This window comes from Carettochelys insculpta, chromosome 20, assembly GCF_033958435.1.
Source record: "Carettochelys insculpta isolate YL-2023 chromosome 20, ASM3395843v1, whole genome shotgun sequence".
Classification (NCBI taxonomy): Eukaryota; Metazoa; Chordata; order Testudines; family Carettochelyidae; genus Carettochelys; species Carettochelys insculpta.
This window is the reverse complement of record NC_134156.1, coordinates 27050206-27067248: the sequence shown is the minus strand read 5'-3', so window position 1 is coordinate 27067248 and position 17043 is coordinate 27050206. Positions and strand designations below refer to the sequence as shown.

Below are 17043 nucleotides of genomic sequence, written 5' to 3'. Positions count from 1 at the left end.
TTCTGGTTCACGTGTGCTAGCACACTGTTATTTACTGTAATTTCAGACTTTCACTGTGGCACCCCACCCAGCCCAAGACGCCTGCCTTACACCATGATGTTCATTACTAGGTTGAATTCCTGGTCCAATTTATAAAATGACGCCTTTCATCTTTACAGATGTTTGGTTATGTCAGGTGTGAGGTCACAGATGGGTGTTGCAGCTTTTCTGATTACTATAAATGCCAATTCTGGACAAATGGATTTATCATATAAAGGCTACGTCTACACGTGAAGCCTACATCGAAGTAGCCTATTTCGATGTGGCGACATCGAAATAGGCTATTTCGATGAATAACGTCTACACGTCCTCCAGGGCTGCCAACGTCGATGTTCAACATCGACGTTGCGCAGCACCACATCGAAATAGGCGCTGCGAGGGAATGTCTACACGCCACAGTAGCACACATCGAAATAAGGGTGCCAGGCACAGCTGCAGACAGGGTCACAGGGCGGACTCAACAGCCAGCCGCTCCCTTAAAGGGCCCCTCCCAGACACACTTGCACTAAACAGCACAAGATCCACAGAGCCGACAACGAGTTGCAGACCCTGTGCATGCAGCATGAATCCCCCGCTGCAGCAGCAGCAGCCAGAAGCCCTGGGCTAAAGGCTGCTGCACACGGTGACCATAGAGCCCCGCACGGGCTGGAGAGACAGCGTCTCTCAACCCCCCAGCTGATGGCTGCCATGGAGGACCCCACAATTTCGACGTTGCGGGACGCAGATCGTCTACACAGTCCCTACTTCGACGTTGAACGTCGAAGTAGGGCGCTATTCCGATCCCCTCATGAGGTTAGCGACTTCGACGTCTCGCTGCCTAACATCGAAGTTAACTTCGAAATAGTGCCCGACGCGTGTAGCCGCGACGGGTGCTATTTCGAAGTTAGTGCCTCTACTTCGAAGTAGCGTGCACGTGTAGACACAGCCAAAGTGTAACAAAAGGAAGTTTCCTATTGACCATGGCTAGTTGCCTGTTTTTCCTTTGTCTGTTTCTTTTGTCTAGAGAACCATTCCTCTGCAATGCTTGTCTCCAGATCAGATCACCAACTTGAATAATCATTAGCACTGCTTCATTGATGATTTTATCTAGCCAGGTGATGCCTAGTATGGATTTCAAGCAACACAGATGGAAGCTACTGAATCTCTTTTTGTGTCTGCAATGTGAAGTCTATTTACATCAGTAGGAACAATCTCATGGAGTGAAACCACGGCCCAACTCACTGAAGCCAAAGAGCATGCAAACCAACTCAGTTCTGCAATGGCATTCGTAATAGCTCTAAAATACGTTATTTCATAGTATGTGAAAATATTATGTAGTCTTCGATAACTAAAATAAAGAAAAGGAAACTCCATTCTTGCATCATTCATTCCTGAAGGCACCTAGCCTTGATCTGTTGACATAGGTTGGCCCTAATCTGGCACTGCCAACATCCATCGTCCTGTATGATTTTAGTTAGCTGCATGTCTGCTTGTGGTGTTTAACATACTTCCATAAAGTTTGTTTACAGACACCAGCCCTGTAGCTCAGTGTTCTTTGTTGTTATTTAGCTCTAATTTACCTCTAACGCTACGTCTACACTAGCCCAAAACTTCGAAATGACCATGCAAATGGCCATTTCGAAGTTTACTAATGAAGCGCTGAAATACATATTCAGCGCCTCATTAGAATGCCAGCAGCCATGGCTCTTCGAAATTGATGCAGCTCGCATCAATCTGCTGTTAGGAATAAGGGGATTTCAAAGTTGCTGGGGTCCTTTCGAAAAGGAGCCCCATCTAGACCAGCCGCACAGTGGCGAGCTGCATCAATTTCAAAGTGCCACGGCTGCTGGCATGCTAATGAGGCACTGAATATATATTTCAGTGCTTCATTAGTAAACTTCGAAATGGCCATTTGCACGGCCATTTCAAACTTTTGAGCTAGTGTAGACACAGCCTAAATGTCTTCTAAGAGCCCAGCATGCCACAGAAGTGTTGCTAATGCTGCTAGACAATGCTGACCTCCCATGATTTGACAAATTCTCTCATTTGGCACCAGACAGCTCTCGAGGGTGCTGGACTGGAGAGTTCATCCTTTATAAAGAAAATATACCTCCAAATGAATCTGGGATCAATAGTTTTAATTATTAAAGCCAAAAGTTAACTGGGTGTTTTCAGAGGGGGTGCATGCAGAGAAGGAGGAGGAAAGGTTCTAGGGTAGCACTAGCACCAGTGTGCTAGGGAAGCCTAGAGCCCCTGACTGGCACACAGTTCCACTGGGTGTTATAGTGCCCCTGCCAGGCCGCACTCCAGCGCGTTATCGTCGAGGCCGGGTTACATGCAGCTCACAGATGGGGCTCTGGTTCGGAGCCTGTGGTCTAACTCGTTCCGGGCCGCTCTTTGAAGCCCCCTCCCTGCCTATGAGCTCCGCCCCACGTTGCTAAGGAAGTGAGGTCACACAGTATGGCGGCTTGGGCCCGGGGACACTGAAGAGTTCCGGGACTCCTGGGAATCCGCGTCCATCCGCGCTGGAGCATCGCTGTTTGCTCGTCTCCCTGGCTTCGAGCGGTGGGAGCAGGAGCTGCGATGGTGACCAGATCTGCCGGGTTCTGATCTGGTACCCGCGAGGGCCAGCGTGTGGGGGCAGAGCAGCTGGTCTGCGCCGCGGCCATGGAGCTGAGAGTCGGGAACCGATACCGGCTGGGCCGGAAGATCGGGAGCGGCTCTTTCGGGGATATTTACCTAGGTGAGGCGTGGGCGCGAGCTGCTGTCTGGGGCTTCTGGGCCTGTCCCGTGGTCTGGGGATGCTCCGGTACTGCGGGCTCTCCGAAGAGCACGCCTGAGTGGTGGGGAGGCGATGTCAGTTTATCTCCCGGTGCTCCCCGAGTTGCTCTGCTGCTAGAAAAATGCCCCAAGTGTTCAGTAACCGCGGGCAAACTTAATTCGCGTGGAAGGCTCTTGCTCTGACTTAGACGGGGTTGGCAGCCAGGTTGATGACTCTGTAAAGTGACTTGAAAATGAAGCGGCAACATCGATGCTAGATAGCACTGTAATAGCTATAGAGTTGACAAAACTGCCGTGACTAAATGTACATTTCTGGTTGGCCTGTAAGAAATTGGCCAACTAATGATGATTAGGACAAAAAAACCCACCCCACTCCCGTTTTTAAATCCTTATAAGGTAACTGGGTTATGGGACTGTTTTTGTGACTCTGTATTTCAGTCACTTAACCCTGTCTTAGGTGTCAGCTGTTCAGAGCTTAAGCTTTTTTCCTTTGTGCTCACACAGAACCTAACAGTACAGACTGTGGCCTCCAGATTATATTAATTTAAATTGTAAGCAGATTTGAGAAAATACATCTTTTTAAACACATTTTTAATGTGTTCTGAAGGCAAGATCTCTGAATTTTGTATTTTGGAAGGCTGTTCCATTTTGGTAACGCTCACCTGTGTCTGAAAAATATATTCCATATATTGTTGTTATAGGTGTCTACTTTCAAAAAATGGGGTAGCCTTCCACAGATGAGCCAGAAAAACATACTTTCCTGCAAACACTACTGGGAAATTTAGATGTATACCTAAGCTAAAAAAATTATCGCTGGTTTGTGTATGAGTGTGTCAGCTCCATTAAACTAATCTGTACGCAAATTAATGTATTCTTCTGTGCTATGTATGTGTAATACCAGTTGTCTGGATTCTGCACTAGCTGCCTGTGGGTTTCTTGGTGGAGTCAAAGTGGATGGTTTTGAGCTAGGTCATTTGACACCTGCCTACTGTAAGAGACTGTCTCTCTCACTATGTAGTGCTGCTGTACCTAAGATCAGCAGAAACAGAGAGAGGCATCAAAACAAAAAGCAGTCAAGTAGCACTTTAAAGACTAGCAAAGTAGTTTATTAGGTGAGCTTTCGTGGGACAGACCCACTTCTTCAGACCATATCCAGACCAGAATATTTAGTGTATAGACTGTCACGGCTTACTCTCTGTTACTATTCAACACGCAAGAGATAGCCATGTTAGTCTATATTCTGTCAAAACAAAAAGGCAGTCCAGTAGCACTTCAAATACTAATAAAATAATTTATTAGGTGGGACAGACCCACTTCTTCAGTCCATAGCCATACCAGAACATACTCAATATTTAAGGCATAGAGAACCAAAAATTGTTATCAAGGTTGACAAATCAGAAAAAGTGTAAGCTTGCTGTATCTGATTTGTTAATCTTGATAACAATTTTTGGTTCTCTGTGCCTTAAATATTGAGTCTATTCTGGTATGGCTGTGGACTGAAGAAGTGGGTCTGTCCCATGAAAGCTCACCATCGAATAAATTATTTTGTTAGTCTTTAAAGTGCTACTGGACTGCCTTTTTGTTTTGATAAGATCAACAGAAGCATTTGAGTTGGCATTCTCATAGTAATTCAGGTCTGATGGTGTTCCATTTAGGAACTGTGGTAGATAAAAGAGAGCAAGCCAGTGCTTGTCATCCATATCAGATAGCAAATCTGTAGAAGAGCTTCTAGTGGTGGAGCTGCACAAGTGGGATATTACTCCTGTATTTCCTAACCTAGACCTGCACTAAGTGATCATCTACATTACTGGGGGAGCTGGGTTGAAGCAGCCTCTGTGGCTGCTGGTTAGGATGAAGCTTACTGATTAAGTGATTGAACATTAACATCCTTAGTTTAAGTATTCACTGGCTAGATTTTTAAACTTCCACCTAAATTTTAAATTGGGATTTTTATATTTTTCCCTGCCTTATCCACATTCACTGAAATTATAGGTTGTGCTGGGAGGTCATAGTAACCTAAATAAGCCCTTCAAATGACACCTTTCAGAAAGGAGTCAACAGTTCTTCCTCATCCATTCTGTGCTTTCAGATTCTGTTTCTTCTCCCTCAGATCGTCAATATTTAGTGTCATGCCCAACTGGCTGTGTTTGAGTTGGGGGCAAATTTCAAAATCCAAAGAACTTGGAAGTGGGAATTTAAAGAGAACAAACTAGGGGTTTAAGATGTTTAAATCAATTTCAACTAAAAAGAGGGGGAAGTAGCTTGGATTCTCAGGTATTGCTTTAAACAGTCCAGAGAATAGGTAATATACAGATACAGGAGAACAGCAAACTTAAAATAGGTAGCAGTTCTAAAGTTTAATATACCAGGTCAAAGTCCTTGGAGTTAAACTCATCTTGGTGATTGCAAAATTTGGCCCACTTCATTTCAAATTTGTGCATGATGTTTGTCAGTTTGGCAACTCCTTATTCTAAGTGCTGATTTTGTGCTGGTTGAGACACTGCTGATATAATTGCAGATACAAGAGAAATGTAGAGAGGAACAGCATGACCTCTATGTGATCTTTATCAACTTGACCAAGGCATTAGATATGATCAGCAGAAATGGGCTCTGGAAAATACTTGGGTGAATTGGCTGTCCTGGAAAATTTATCAACATTGTTCAGTCTTTTCATGATGATATGTCTGGTTGTGTCCTAAACAATGGAGAGACATCAGCACTTTTTAAAATGGCAAAATGTACAAAACAAGGATGTGTCCTTGCTCTTCTCCTGTTACATCTACTTTTCAGTGATGCTGTTAGTTGATTTTAAGGACTGCCTATTGGGCATACCTATTCAGTTCTGAACAGACAGAAGTATTTTCAGTCTCTGGAGACTTCAGGCTCGCACCAAGTGGTTACTGCAACTATTCATGAGCTTCTATTTACTAGTGACTGTGCATTGTTGGATCATTCAGTGAAGGATGCGCAGGAGCTTTCTCATCATTTTTTTTACTTCTGCTTACCACTTTAGATTCACAGTGAGCCTCAAACAGACAGAAGTTATGTCTCAGCCTGTTTGGAAAGAGCCCAACACTCCAGTGATCACTGCTGCTGCTATAGTCCTTAAGGCTGTTAACAAGTTCTGCTACCTTGGAAATGTACTGTCTTCTGGTATAAACGTGGATCATGATATCTGCTCAGTTACCCAAAGCCAGCACTGCCTTTGGAAAATTGACCAAATGCCTATGGAACAATGATGGTGTTAAACTGCTACCTTAGTAAGGAGTTTATCAGGCAGTTGTTCTGAATATCCTGCTGTATGGCTTGGAGTATGGCATGGGCAATATATTGCTACCATATTTTGAAACTCAATGGGCTTATTTACACTAGCTCCCTACTTCAAAGGGAGCATGGTAAGTAGGGTGTTGGGAGTTTATTAATGAAGTGCTGCGGTGCATATGCAGCACTTCATTAAGCAAATTCCACCCCCTGTGGCAACTTCGAAGTGCTGGCTCGCGTCTAGCCGCAGCTCACCCACCGGTACTTCAAAGTGCCAGCGGGTGAGCCGCGGCTATGCGCAAGCCAGCACTTCGAAGTTGCCGCAGGGGGTGAAATTTGCTTAATGAAGTGCTGCATATGCACCGCAGCACTTCATTAATAAACTCCCAACACCCTAGTTGAGGGAGCTAGCGTAGACAAGCCCAGTCAGTTCCATATGCGCTTTTTGAGGAAGATCGCCCATCTGAATTGGTAGTGGAAAACACCTAACACAGAGGTTCTTGAGCTTAAGAAATGCTTATGAACAGGTTTGCAGGATTGGTCACGTAATGAGAATGGATGATACATGGATACCAACGATGATCTTCTATGGCCAGCTTGCTCATGGAAGTCACCCTATTAGTGGTCACTATGGCTACGTCTACACTAGCCCAAAACTTTGAAATGGCCATGGAAATGGCCATTTCGAAGTTTACTAATAAAGTGCTGAAATACATATTCAGCGCCTCATTAGCATGCGGGCGGCTGCGGCACTTCGAAATTGACGCGGCTCGTCCAGACGGGCTCCTTTTCGAAAGGACCCCAGCTACTTCGAAGTCCCCTTATTCCTATCTGCTCATAGGAATAAGGGGACTTCAGAGTAGCTGGGATCCTTTCGAAAAGGAGCCCTGTCTGGACTAGCTGCGCGGTGGCGAGCCGCGTCAATTTCAAAGTGCCGCAGCCGCCCGCATGCTAATGAGGCGCTGAATATGTATTTCAGCACTTCATTAGTAAACTTTGAAATGGCCATTTACATGGCCATTTCAAAGTTTTGGGCTAGTGTAGACATGGCCTGTAAGTGCTATAAAGACACCTTAAAGGTCAATGTGAAGTCGTGCGACATATCTCCAAATTATCTACAAACTCTAATTCAGGACAGATTGGCCTGGTGGCAAATTACTGTACAGAGTCTTTATTGCTTTGAGATTCAGCATATTCAGACGCTACAGGAAAAGCATAGGATCCAAAAAGAAAGTACAGTGCTTGCAGTTGGCTACTTTTTAATGTGACATCTGTAAACTCCCCCCCTGCCCCAGCAGCCTCAAACTACCCCCAGCCTGAGACCTCCCTAGCCTTACACACACCCACCCAGCCCCAAATCACCCCTAGACTAAGAACACCCCCTGCAGCCCCAAACTTTCCTCAGTCTTAGACACACACACCCTGTAGCCGTAAACAGTCCCCAGTCTTAGATTCCAGCCCTAAACAGCCCCCGCCTTAGACACTCCACCTCCTTCTGCAGCCTCTTCACCAGGGCTGGGCAGCTCCACCATCTTTCCTGCTCCCAGCAAGTAAATCATTAAAACCAATTAATTCAAGTGTTTTAAGTTTTCAGCACCTAGGTATTAGGTAATTGCTACCTCTATTGATAGAGATAGCTGCCATCTCCAGTAGCTATCTCTGTTGATAGATATATGCTTAAGGCAGCAGTGTTAAGAAACTGCAGATGGCTTTTTTAACAGCCACATGCAGCTGGGAACTGCTCAGCTGGTGACCCTTAACAAATCTAATGGTGACTCTGGGTTACATAAGCATCTAAGAAGAATGATCTAGGTTAGGAGTCACCAACCTATCTGAAGCTGAGTGCTGAAAATTGACCTTTTGACCTCTGTGTACAGTCTGAGGACGAGTGATACATTTCAAAGTCACTAATAGTCCTACTTAGAACAGCATCATTAACTAATAACTAGAGATGCAGAGCATTACCATTTAGTGAAAGGGTCAAGGGGCACTTCTTAATTACCTCCTGGGTTTTGGCTGGAAAATCCCATGAAATCCCATGTGATATATGTTGCTTTTCACACAAGACGCTTGTTTTAAGGATGGAAAAAATTAATGGGACCCCAGTCCGAATAGTGAGATTTAAAGAGCACTCTGCTTCTCCCCTTAATCTGATGCCCAGAGCAGGCAAATACAGCAGAGCCTAGTTTTCCAGCCCAGCATGGTGGGGAGCCACAGAGTATCTGGAGTGCAGAGGGGGTCACATTGCACCCTGTGGGGCAGGGCATTCCTGCATATGCAGGGTGCACTCCTAGCCTCCAGGTACCCCCCACCCCCCCAAACAAGTGCAAGAGAGCCCACTCCCCGATGGGGCAGGCTGCATGCATGGGAGACCCAGCTACTCAGCCCATCCTCCTCCCACCGTTGGGGAATCCCGGGAGGTCAGGCCTGCAGGCAGGCCACTCATTGGGGTTTCTTCTTGGTAGCAGCCTGAGGGCAGGAGTGAATCTGAGCTGATCACATGGGCCCATACGTCTCTGGCTGGGCTCAGGGAAGGGAGGGGAGGACAGAACTGCGGCCAAGTGATGTTTGCTGTGGGGACCTGGGGCTCTTGGTGGGAAGAGGCCATGAAGGGGAAGCCATGTCTCTCTGAGGGACATGCAGGGCCTGTGCCTGATGTTCCACCAGGGCTTTGCCCCCAGAGGACTGTGGAGGGGGCTCAAGCTTGGGGACAGTAGAAGATTGCTCCGGGCTGAGGCTCCAAAGCCGGCAGGCTGCACTTGGAATTAGGAGCTGCAAACCCATTTTGGCAGAGTTGGGGAGGCATGAGGCAGAGAAAGGGAGAAGCACATGAGGACAGACTGAGACACTGAGAATTCCTCACTCCTGAGTATCAAGAGGAGTCTCCTGCTGCGCACACCACTTGGCTTGAATATAAGGAGCTGAGCACTGACAAAAGCCTGGCCTGCAGTGATTGGGCCAAAGTTGCACAGCAAGGGTAGAGCTGGGGTGAGGCAGCCTGGCCCCAGCCCCCACCTTCCTTCCCATCCCAGCCCAGGGAGCAGACTCCAGGAGTTCTGACCTGCAAGTTCCCTCTCCATCCCCTGCTCACTGTCTTCCCTAGTCCCCAGTTTCTCAACTTCCCCCATGCCTGGTCCTCCCAGACCTCCCTGTGGATGCGGGAAACAATCTCTCCATAGGGCCAAGGAGCAGTCGATGTCCCATGAAACTCCCATGGCAAGGCCTAATCCCCATCCAGGGCGCAGGTTGAGCTCAGCCATCCTTTGCTGGGTCCTGGTTTCTGTCATGGCCCTGCCCTGGCTCCCTCCTAGCCATCCCCTCCCCAGTGAGCTCCACATGTTGAGCTGGACCCTAGCTGGTGGGGGACAGTGCAGATGGCAAAAGCCAGGGAATGATTGTCACATCTCCCCTTTCATTTTGCCCTCTCCCCACCCACCAGTCCTACCCCTGCATTCCAGTACCCCTCCCACAATTCATCACTCCTCCTCCATCTCTGCCCCTCAGCCCAGCCCCTTTACCTAGTTCTTTCACCCTCGCCCACCCTCCACTCAGCCCTATCACCCCTTCTCCCAGTTCCATCTCCCCTCCCCTATCTTAGCCCCTCATTCTATCTCCCTTACCCCAGGTCCATCACCCATCCCATCCCCTCCCAAATCAGCCCTCCAACCTCAACTCCTCAAATTCCATCACCCACCCCCAGCTCAGCACCTTAACCCATTCGCGCTCCCCAGGTCATCTCCCTATCCCATCCCCATTCTCTTCCCCGTTTCAGGGGTCTGCAACCTGCAGCTCCAGAGCTGCATTTGTGCCTCTTTAAAGACTTCTCTGTGGCTCCTGATGCTATAATTGCAAAGTTTTTTAAAACAAAAACAACCCCTCCCAATTATTTTTGATAAACGGTGAACGTCTAAAAGCCCAAAAATGAAGAATTCATATCTAAATAGCAAATGATGTGATCTTGAAATGTTGGATAGCTTCCCTTAGTGTCCTCCAGAGGGAGAGATGTTTCAGGAGCGAAAGTCAGGAAGACAATGGCACAAAGACACGTAAAGTGTGAGGAAACAGAATATCTAAAATTGTGAACATCCTGCAGTAAATATTTATCGCGTTACAAATCGTTGTGTGTGCACTGTTCTTAAAATAGGGGTTACAAAAAGCATGGTTTGACGTAATTTATTAAGGGCCATCTTGTATTCACATGCATTGCGGCTCTAGAATTACTGTGTTTTTTACCAAATTGGGAAAAAATGGCTCCTCTTACTATTTTGGTTGCCGACCCCTGCCCTGTTCCATCACCCTAGTTCTCACCTCCCCCAGCTTAGCCCTCCACTCATCAACCATCCACCACGTCAACCCTCCCCAGTTCATCAGTCCAACCCATCACCCTCGCACACACCCCAGCCCCGCTCTCCACCCCCGAATCTTGCTGCAGCGACTGACCCTCTTTCATTCACCAGTGCTGATCTTCTCTCCTCTTCTCTTTATTACAAAAATGGTTCCTGCAGTTCCCAGCATGGCCACAAGAGATCTCCCTTGTGCTGCCAAAGCGCACAGGAAGAATGGACAAAGCTCCACAGAGAACATAAGAACATAAGAATGGCCATACTGGGTCAGACCAAAGGTCCATCCAGCCCAGCATCCCATATGCCGACGGTGGCCAATGCCAGGTGCCCCAGAGAAGGAGAACAGATCAAGTGATTTATCTCCTGCCATCCATCTCTTGCCCTTGTTCTGAAGGCTAGGGGCACCATACTTTATCCGTGGCTAATAGCCATTTATGGACCTAACCTGCAAAAATTTATCAAGCTCTTTTTTAAACCCTAATAGAGTCCTGGCCTTCACAGCCTCCTCGGGCAAGGAGTTCCACAGGTTGACTGTGCGCTGTGTGAAGAAAAATTTCCTTTTATTAGTTTTGAACCTACTACCCATCAATTTCATTTGGTGTCCCCTAGTTCTTGTATTATGGGAAAAGGTAAATAATTTTTCTATATTCACTTTCTCCACACCATTCATGATTTTATATACCTCTATCATATCGCCCCTCAATCGCCTCTTTTCCAAACTGAAAAGTCCCAGTCTCTCTAGCCTCTCCCCATATGGGACCCGTTCCAAGCCCCTAATCATCTTAGTCGCCCTTTTCTGAACCTTTTCAAATTCCAATATATCTTTTTTGAGGTGAGGAGACCACATCTGCACGCAGTACTCAAGATGTGGGCGTACCATAGTTTTATATAGGGGAAGTATGATATCTTTTGTCTTATTATCGATCCCTTTTTTAATAATTCCTAACATCCTATTTGCCTTACTAACTGCCGCTGCACACTGCGTGGATGTCTTCAGAGCACTATCCACTATAACTCCAAGATCCCTTTCCTGATCTGTCGTAGCTAAATTTGACCCCATCATGTAGTACGTGTAATTTGGGAATTATGGGTGGGAGTGGAAAGGGTGGGAATAAATGGTAAATTTTCACAATGGAGGAGGGTAACTAGTGGTGTTCCCCAGGGGTCAGTCCTGGGACCGATCCTGTTCAGCTTGTTCATCAATGATCTAGAAAATGAGGTAAGCAGTGAGGTGGCCAAGTTTGCAGATGACACCAAGTTGTTCAGGACAGTCAAAACCAAAAGGGATTGTGAAGAACTACAAAAAGATCTCAGCAAACTGAGTGATTGGGCAGCAAAATGGCAAATGAAATTTAATGTGGGTAAGTGTAAGGTAATGCATGTTGGAAAAAATAACCCAAATTACACGTACTACAAAATTACACAGAGACCCTGCCGCCCTCCTCCTCCCCCGCCTGCTCATCCTTGAAGCCGGTACCCTGCCTCTAACATTCCACAGGGGGCTGAAGCTGGGCAGGGCAGAAGGTGGCTCTGCTGCCAGGTTTCAGAGCAAGCTGGAAGGGCTGTGGGATGCCACCTTCAGAGTCCTGCGCTGGAACTACCTTCCTCCCTTCCCATCTCAAGCCCCCTCCCCAGCCCCCTGAGGGTAAAGCCCTGGCAGAGCCTCAGGCACAGGCTCTGCATGTCCTTCAGAGAGATGCTTCCTCCCCATCATTGCCTTTTCCTGCCCACAGCCCCTGCATGCACCTCCTGCTCCATGTACCAATAAAAGTTGGCTCACATGGCACTCTTGGAACACATACCAGGGTTTGCTGACCCTGATATAGATGGTACGTGGCCCTGCTTTGAGGGTAGGGAACTGGACTTGATGACCTCTTGAAGTTCCTTCCAGTTCTAATATTGTATGATTTTTACTCTAAAGAAGATTTACACCCGCTTGTAGATTTTAATATAGTATAGCAGTCTTTGACTTTGTAGCATATTGGTTCTAAAACCAGTGTTGTTAATGTAGGTTTCAGTATCTTTTAGCTGTCTAAATTAAATGATAAACCTGACATATATATTTAAAAACTTAAAGAAACAATTAGTGATATTTTTCCATATTTTCTGCCTTGACAATTGTGAGTTTTTAATTAAAATATAAGTCAATAATATTAGAGAGCTCAGTTTTAAAAAATAAAGTTAATTTACATGTCACAGTTCAGAGCAATTGCACCAGTACTTACATCCATCTTTTCAGCTCCCTTCCCGGGACCTCTCTTGAGTAAGGAGGTGCATCTCTCTCTCTCTCTCTCTCTCTCTCTCTCTCATTTCTGACCAGAGTAATTTCTGGGTTGCACGGTTCCTGCCTTCACTTGGTCTGGAGTGGGGAGGGGCAACAGATTGCTGGGCCCTTGAGCTTGGTAGGAAAGAGGGGTGGCATCTCGCTTCCTGATGAGGCAGGGTTGGGGCAACTCATCCTCAGCACTGCCTGGAGTGCACTGTTTCTCCTCTACCCAGCCATCCTTCAGACCTACCTGGAACATGCCACTCGGCATTCAGCGCGATTTAAAGAGCCTGGAACTTCTGCCACTGCAGCAGCTTCTATGGCAGCTGGTGCCACATATTCTTTTGAATTGCCAGGCTCTAGGGCAACTGCTCCCTTTGTCCCCTCTCCTGTTGGCTGACCTGCTTCGCTGTTATTCCAAGCAAAGGAATGCCTACTCGTTTTCTCTTTAGAAACAGCTAACAGTTGCAGTTGCTAAAGTTTTATAAGGCACCTATGCAATCCTAATTTATTCTTAAGATAAAAAGCACTACAGAGTAAACATTAGCAACAGCAAAAGAATCTACATGCGTTTTAATAAGTCTACCAGAGCTCACCGTAATGTGAATTCTGGCAAGAGTAGTCCTTCAACCTCTGTCTTCCCAACATAATATGCATAAAGTAGTGTTTTTAATACAGTGTACTCTAAAGATATTAATCCTAACTCAATAAGGTTTAATTCAGTAATGTTTATTTACATTCCATAAGGTTCACTCAGGATATTACCCAGTCTGTTATATGATAATCATAGAAAAGTTTCGTTGTTCTGTTCAATCAAAATTATCAATTTCCATACCGGAAACACTTTTGGGGAAGAAATATCTTTGTCATATTTCTTTGTCAAATATGACCAATTGTCATATTTTTTCCTTAGGAACCGATATTGCTGCTGGTGAGGAGGTTGCCATCAAATTGGAATGTGTGAAAACCAAACATCCTCAGCTCCACATAGAGAGTAAAATCTACAAAATGATGCAGGGAGGAGGTAAATTTAAATTTCTGTCTAATAAGCAAGTACTGTCTGTATTCACAGCTATCAGATAAATTAAGGTTCAGGTTCCCTTTTGGAGTTCGGGAGGTTTCCTTGGTTTTCCTGTGTTAGAGGATTTGCACCCAACACTACCATTAGCTAATGTAGTCAACACAACTCAGAAAAATGTGAAAAGTTCAAGCTTTTTCTAATTTTTGAAAAGTTTAAAACTGATTATCGCTTTTAAAGCTTTTACCTAAAGATGCCAACTGCTGCTATTCTCACTTGCAGATTTTTAGCTTCCTAAAACGAGACTGATAGAATTCCCTTAAGTAATTTTGATCTCCTAAGAGAATGTTTGGAGTAGGACATAAATTTTAGTAGCCACCACGTGCTGTCCTATGATAGGTAAAAATATTGATGTTTTATTGGCTTCGGTGCCCCAGCAACGGTGTGGTGCTTAAACATAATTATCTTAGTTTTATTGTTAGCTGCTTCAAATAAATAAGTAAAGTCCATTTCAAGCCCTAAGCATAGAGTCATGTTTTTATTTTGATATGATCATGGTTCTGGAATCCAGGAAATTACATTCTAAAGCTTGTTCTGACAAGTGCACACTCAGTGACTTTGCCTAAGTCACTTATGTGTCACAGACTCTCCTTTTGCATAATGGAGTTATTTACCCTGCTCACAGGGACCATATGAATGTGTGAAATTTTTTTAAGCCATCGTTTCCCAAACTGTGTTCCATGGAACATCAGTGTTCTGCGCAACACAAATAGGTGTTCAGTGAAAAAATTTTAATGCTAACGATATTTTTCCTTCTAAAATATTAAATATGAAATTATGTGTGTCTCAAAAATACGAAGGTATTTGAATAGTATTTACATTTTAGGTGTATTAATAGTTATAGCACGTTCATACTAGCATAGTTGTTATGCAATTCGTGCCAACACAGAGTCAATTTGGATTGTTTCAGCATGAGTTGTGTTCAGGGAAATTGTGATGCTGCACCAGATGTGAGGAGACAACTCTCTAACATTGTGCCTAAGGTTAAGCAGATCTGTGATCAAAAGATGAAAAAACGCTTTTCCCACTTTAAGAAAACTGTCAAATGTTACTTACTTTTATTTTCCAGTAGTTTTCTTTAAAAATAATAAATTTATGAAAACATAACGTTTAAAAATATTTTTCATATGTAATTTGTTTTGGATTTCTTTTTCATAACAACATTTTTTAAGCTTAAGGGAGGACAGTCCTTTTTTTGAACAATATTGTCCTTTCTATTTTTGTACAAAAGAACGACACTAATCATCTTTCTTTTGCTGTTATATTGATGTTTTGTTTTGGGCTTGTACTTAATTTTTATATAGTAGGTACTCAACATTCACAAGGGTACCGTGCTGAGAACCCTTGCAAATGTTGAATTTCGTGAATGCTGCTCCTGCCTGGAGCCCAACTGCCAGGGCTCCTGCCCAGAGGCCTGGGGAAAGTGGCGCTGCCGGTGCTCCTGCTTGGGGCCCCGGGGGAAGTGACGGCTGCTGGCGCTCTGTGTCTCCAGAGCCCCAGGGAAATACCTGCCCACAGCCACTTGTGAATGCTTGAATTCGCTAACTGTAGGTTCACGAATGTTGAGACCCTTCTGTACTTAGTTATAGAGTTTCTAAGTGTCCTCCTATCAGAAGGGCATTAGTTGTTCATTTAGATGATTTTCTCATGTTTTTTCTTTTTTTTGTTCTTTGTAAAATAAGACATCTAAAAAAACTCTTTTAAATCAACTTTTGAGCATTAGGTGTGCCAATTTTTCAGTGTAAAGCCTTCCCTCTGCCCCACCAGCTGTATTTGTTCCGTCAATATATTCCAAGCCCAGAAGTGTTCCATGGCCAAATTAATTTGGGAAGTTCTGGTCTAAGGCATTATTCCAAGAAAGCATGGGCTTACAATGTGAAACACAAAATTCATCAGTTATTTTTTTGAAGGAGGAATATGCTAAGTTTAGATCTTAGGTTTATGTTCTTGAAAAGCCCTTCCATAGAGTAAAATATTCAGCACCACTGGAAACACAAAATAACCCTAATTGGAAATATATCAAAGTTACAAAAGAACGTGGTTTTTAAATCTGTCTTAAGGATCTTTGAAGGTCTAGGTACATGACCTGTAAACTCACATGAAAAGTACTGTGAATAAACTCTTTTTCTCTCTTCTAGTGGGTATTCCAACAATTAAATGGTGTGGTGCTGAAGGAGACTATAATGTAATGGTGATGGAGTTGTTGGGGCCAAGTCTTGAAGACCTATTCAATTTTTGTTCAAGAAAATTCAGTCTGAAGACAGTCCTGTTGCTTGCTGACCAAATGGTAGGAGATTGCTGTGAAGCTCTTGAAGATGAAATCTACATAGCATATTAAGATTTTCAAAAATTTTACTCAGCTATGTCCCTTTTTAGGAATTCTGAGGTGGATGAGGTTTGCGGTCTCTTTTAAAGGTTGTAAGACTCAAAAATGGTTTTATTTTTGTACATTCAAGCTGTAAATCTCTAATTCTGATAAATGTTTAACATAAAAGAGTTTTTGGTGTACTTTAAGTAGTCTTCTGAATTGTTTACTACCTAGACCATTGTCACATTGCACTAATGCAAAAGAGCCAGAAAATGAAGCTGAGTAGAAACAAACGTAAATTTTACTAAGGTGAAAATTTTACTAAGGTGAGGGAACAGGAGGAAGATATGAAAGCAATATAATTAAAAGTAAACTGTTTGTATTTGTAAAATCCATTTATTTTAATAATCTGAGATTTTAATTGATAAAACAAGTAAGGAAATTCTGCTGTTTTTAAGACCTTGTTTCTTGTAACAGAAATGCTTGTAGTGTTACTTGACTTAATTTCTTCTCTGTATCTAGATTAGTCGGATTGAATATATCCACTCTAAGAACTTCATCCACCGAGATGTAAAACCTGATAACTTCTTGATGGGTCTGGGAAAGAAAGGCAATCTGGTCTACATCATCGACTTTGGGTTAGCCAAGAAGTATCGTGATGCTCGAACTCACCAGCACATTCCTTATCGTGAAAATAAAAACTTAACAGGAACTGCCCGTTATGCATCTATAAACACTCATCTTGGAATTGGTGAGCTGGAGGAAGATACATATTTTGTTAGACAATAAGCTATCTATCATTTTGAGTTGTCAGTTATGAAATAGAGAGTCTGGATAAATCCTTTTATTAAGCAGGTGTTTTGTTTTGTTTTTGTAGCTGATGCACTGGAAAAAAATGCATATTACTGTTAACTAGCTGAGCTTGCAAGGCCTTACACTCAATTTGATGCTGCCTGTTTGTCATGCAGTAGCTTCTGAATGCTGCTTC

The 17043-nt window shown here is 44.2% G+C and overlaps 1 protein-coding gene across 3 annotated transcripts in view; it reads left to right on the top strand.

The window, feature by feature from the left end:
- The first annotated feature begins 2487 nt into the window (after positions 1 to 2487).
- CSNK1D (casein kinase 1 delta) overlaps positions 2488 to 17043 on the top strand; it is a 60548-nt gene continuing 45992 nt past the window's right edge. For all 3 annotated transcript variants that reach the window (XM_075014985.1, XM_075014986.1, XM_075014984.1), the window contains exons 1-4: positions 2488 to 2761; positions 13583 to 13693; positions 15886 to 16034; positions 16578 to 16806. In XM_075014985.1, coding sequence (XP_074871086.1) covers positions 2686 to 2761; positions 13583 to 13693; positions 15886 to 16034; positions 16578 to 16806 — 565 coding nt within the window. In that variant the 5' untranslated portion in view covers positions 2488 to 2685. The remainder of the gene's footprint in view (positions 2762 to 13582; positions 13694 to 15885; positions 16035 to 16577; positions 16807 to 17043) is intronic.